The 4,200-nt window shown below is 40.5% G+C and overlaps 1 protein-coding gene across 1 annotated transcript; it reads left to right on the top strand.

Annotated features, from left to right (window-relative positions):
* Window positions 1-1,100: 1,100 nt before the first annotated feature.
* On the top strand, window positions 1,101-1,885 carry LOC131901923 (uncharacterized). The gene has a single exon (XM_059252972.1). The coding sequence runs from the start codon at window positions 1,112-1,114 to the stop codon at window positions 1,772-1,774; it is 663 nt and encodes a 220-aa protein (XP_059108955.1). The 5' UTR covers window positions 1,101-1,111; the 3' UTR covers window positions 1,775-1,885.
* The last annotated feature ends 2,315 nt before the right edge of the window (window positions 1,886-4,200 follow it).

The raw sequence follows: 4,200 nt of genomic DNA, 5'->3' as shown, positions 1-4,200 counted from the left end.
TATTTGCACAGGGTTTGCGTCCTCTAGATTGCAGAGACTGGTGGGGGGGTTGGTGGGGGAGCCTGGTTGTAGGAGTTTTATCTGCTGGCCAGCAGCTCATGGAGTCTTAATTTTGTGTTCAGAGAAGGTATTTGAGTAAGTGATGAGCAAATGATGGAAATATCCATGAATCCTCATGTTTTATACAGAGATTTTAGTTTTCTTATACTGAGAAATGAGTTCACGGTCTTATTCATCTTAGGTAATCACTATAACACTAAGCTATATCCCCACCCCAGATACCTACATGTCTTGAAAGTCATTCTCAATCTAGCTTTAATTATGAGATTATATGTAGTTCTTGATATGTAGTTCTTGTTTTTTTAAAATAGTAATTACATTTCAGAAAAGTACTAATAAGAAAGACAGTGTACACTACTCCATTGATCTACCTTGAGTTCTTTATTTGGTATGTGTCTTTTGGGTTAATATAACTTTGTGAATAAATATATGCCTATATGCATACATATATGTATATGCTTGCATACACATGTGTACACTATGAATGACATTCTCACATAATTGGATATACCATGTGAATTATAGTTTTCATTTTTTTATTTCAGCAGGCCGTTTAGGTTAGTTCCTTTTTTAATAGTCATGAGAAGTTTCATCACATTATTTTAGAAGTGATAATTTGTTTGAGCATTCCTTTCTTTATTACCCTCATTTACATTATTCATAATATTTCCATATTACAAACAAAGGTGAATAAACATGATATTAGTGTGATATTGCCAACCCCCATCTCACTGTCAATTCCAAGCTCTGAAATACCTGGTCAGCAAATATGAACACTTCAGCATTTGATGGATATTATGAAATTGTTATCCAAAATATCACGTAGTGGCTATTTCCACTATACTCATGGATTTCCAAGCTTTTCTTACTATTATCTACAGTGTTCAGAATAGTAATCTGCACATAGACCACTGAAACATCTCTATGTGACAACAGGGACAAGGTATGAGAGCTCAGTGCTCTCTAAGCCATGACTCCTTCTGTTTTCCTGCCTTCCCTTGTAGTCTCACTGACTCTATTCTTCTTTGATGCCTTCTTCAGATTTGCCAAAATGAAGGAGTTCATCTTCAAGTTCAGTGGCCTGATTTGCAGTACAGCAGCTTTGGTGTTCGAAATCATCCTTGCAAACAGCCAATGCTGGCGCCTGTGGGAGTTTAACAACGAGGTTGTGCAATTTGTGTCAATTGGACTCTGGGATGCTTATTACACTCAGGAATTTAACATCTCTGGGTCTATGACTAGGATGTTGGTTCACACCCCTCTCAATTCAACCTGGAACGAGTCATCGGAATTTCAGTATTTACAACTCCTGATAGCGTGGGCCATTTTGATGAAACTCCTAGTCCTGATTTTCACTTCAGTGGCCATTAAGATCAGCTGTCTGGATGACCCATTCATTGAAATCCAACTGTTTTGCTACAAGATGTCTGCCATAATTTTGGCTGTGAGCAGCATTTTTACACTTGTTACTGTGACCTTGAACCACCTGGTTGACATGTATGGGCAAACCACTCTTGATTTTCCACCTGACTTTCCCGTAAAGAAAGAAGACATTATAAAGAAACACTGCACAACTGTGTTCCCAATGGGTGTCCTGACAGCCACGATGTCACTCTTTGGCGTGATTTTGTTTCTCTATGAGATGATCTCTTTGACAGAACAGAGTCAGGTGAAGGCCCAGTGTGCTTCCAACCTGGCTGCGCAAAAGGTCTGAAGTGAGGGCTCTGGCATTTTAACATCTGCCTGGAGAATCCTTGAAGAAATTGCCCATTTGTACACAGTACTGTGTAATCACCAATTCATTCTATATAAAATATCAACTTGACTTCTGGGATTGTGTCTAAGTTTTATTCCTTCCTTGCTGTCAAACGCATTCCATTCCTTAAATGTTTTCCCATTCTAAACTGCAGGTCGTGATCCCACTCAACACTGCCAACAAGCAATAGCAAGAAAGAGTACACTATAACGTCATGTTTCCTAAGTAAACCTAGTGAATCCCATGAAAAATACGGTTTGCAAGTAAACAGACACCTCAACACAAAAAAAGAAACCACATTCTTGTGTGGAGACACTTAAGTATTCATATCTCTGACAGGTAGAGCATGATGTTTTAGCCTTGGCACTGCTGGGAGAGTGGGATGCTCTCTTGGAGAAGGAAGGCAATGCTGTTCACTGAGTATGCTAGTGCCATCTATTGTCTGTCACTGTTAGAAGGCACTAGCCAGCTCTTATTTCCCCAGTTGGGAATAAATGCCCCAAATTCCCAGGCATTTTCAGGGTGCTCTGATGGTCCATGTGGTGGGTAGCATAGGGCCATTCTAATCTCTCAGCCCTCCCTCAGGACCTTAAAAAATCCTAGTTTTCTTCCTGGAAACATTAGTCCCTATTCTTTATCAGGTCAGCATTCTGAGTGTGTGTTATACTGTGTGAATACTTTCTTTAAATGTTTTCATATTCTAACCTCTGTGGGTGATGATCACGTCTTTGGATACTGCCAACAAGCAGTAGCAGGCAAGAGTACTGGTGAAATGCAAGTTGCTTAAATAAACATGACATATACAAGGTGTAAGAATGTTTGTAAGTAAGCTGACACCTCAACACACATACACAAGAACCCCACATTCCTGTGTGGAAACACTTAAGTAATCAGATCTCTGGAGGGTAGAGCTGGATGTCTCAGGCTTGGCACTGCTGGCAGCATGGGATGATATCTTGAAGTAAGAAAGCAATGCTGCACACTGAAGATGCCAGTGCCATCTGCAGCCTGTATCTACTAGAAAGCAGTAGCCATCTCCTAATTCTCTGGTTGTGAAGATCAAAAAAGGTCAGACATCTCCATTGTGCTCTGATGGACCATGTGGTGTGCAGAAGACAAGACAGCTTGTCAGAGTTGGTTTTCTTGTTTTATCATCTCCACCACTGAGTTCAATCTCACATTATCAGGCTTGATGGCACACACTCTTACACAGTGAACAATACCACCAACCTCAAGTTTATTGCTATGAAGATACAGTATTCTCCCCATTGTTGCTATTAGATGAAGTTCATTTTATTATGCAAAACAAATTTATTCCATCTTTAAAACAGTCCCATGTTTCTTTGGGAGTCCAGTGTCTTTTTTGGGACTCGGCAGGTTTTCAGCAGTGAGAACCTGGACAATCATAAATCAACTCCCATACTTCTAACCTAAAATGGTTCTGAATAAACATTACCATTATAAAAGGGAGGAGTGGGGACACAGTAAAGGAAGTGTGTCCTGAAGGAAGACCGAAACCCAAGAGGGAAAACTCTGAATCCAGAAGCTCTATATTGTACCTGTCATCTAGTGATATGATGGTATGTATCATTTTGGAGTCAAGGGGCTGAAGGAACCCTGGCCTTCCAGTTTTACTGGCTGTAGGACTACAACCTATCCTTCTTTCTCTCTTTCCTTTCTTCTTTCTTTCTTTCTTCCTTTCTCTCTTTCTTTCTTTCTTCCTTCCTTCCTTCCTTCCTTCCTTCCTTCCTTCCTTCTTCATTTCTCTCTCTCTCTCTCTCTCTCTCTCTCTCTCTCTCTCTCTCTCTCTCTCTCTCTCTCATTTCTTGGATTTTTGAGACAGGGTTTCTCAGTGAAACAGTCATGGGTGTGCTGGAACTCACTCGGTAGAAAAGGCTTGCCTCAAACTTACAGAGATCCACCTGCCTCTGCCTCCTGAGACCTGGGATTAAGGGTGTGTGCCACCATTGCCTGGCTTGTAGCCTCTTTCTTGAGCTCTTTATAATGTATACATGTAGGTTTCTACGGCAAGCACATCAAGGTCCTGTCTTCCCACATTCTACTATCTCCATTGAAGCATCAAGTTCATATTCAGTTTCACGAAGGGGTCTTCTAGACTTCCTAGATGGCCTTCATGGGTCTAAAGCCATGATATACATTACATGACCTTAGGGGTTCTGAAACTGTGAATCAAGATTCTATTTACCGTATAATCTTGTGTTTGTGCTTACTGAAAATTCAGCACCACATGGAATATGCTCCCCAGCTCTTTGGCAGGTTGTGATGGAATGTGATGGAACCTGGCTATGCTGGATAGGTTTTTTTTTTTGTCATCTTGATGCAATCTTGATTCATCTGAAAGAGAAAACTTTAGTTGAGTAAAT

The sequence above is a fragment of the Peromyscus eremicus genome, unplaced genomic scaffold (assembly GCF_949786415.1).
Source record: "Peromyscus eremicus unplaced genomic scaffold, PerEre_H2_v1 PerEre#2#unplaced_666, whole genome shotgun sequence".
NCBI lineage: Eukaryota > Metazoa > Chordata > Mammalia > Rodentia > Cricetidae > Peromyscus > Peromyscus eremicus.
This window is presented reverse-complemented; position numbering and strand designations above follow the sequence as displayed.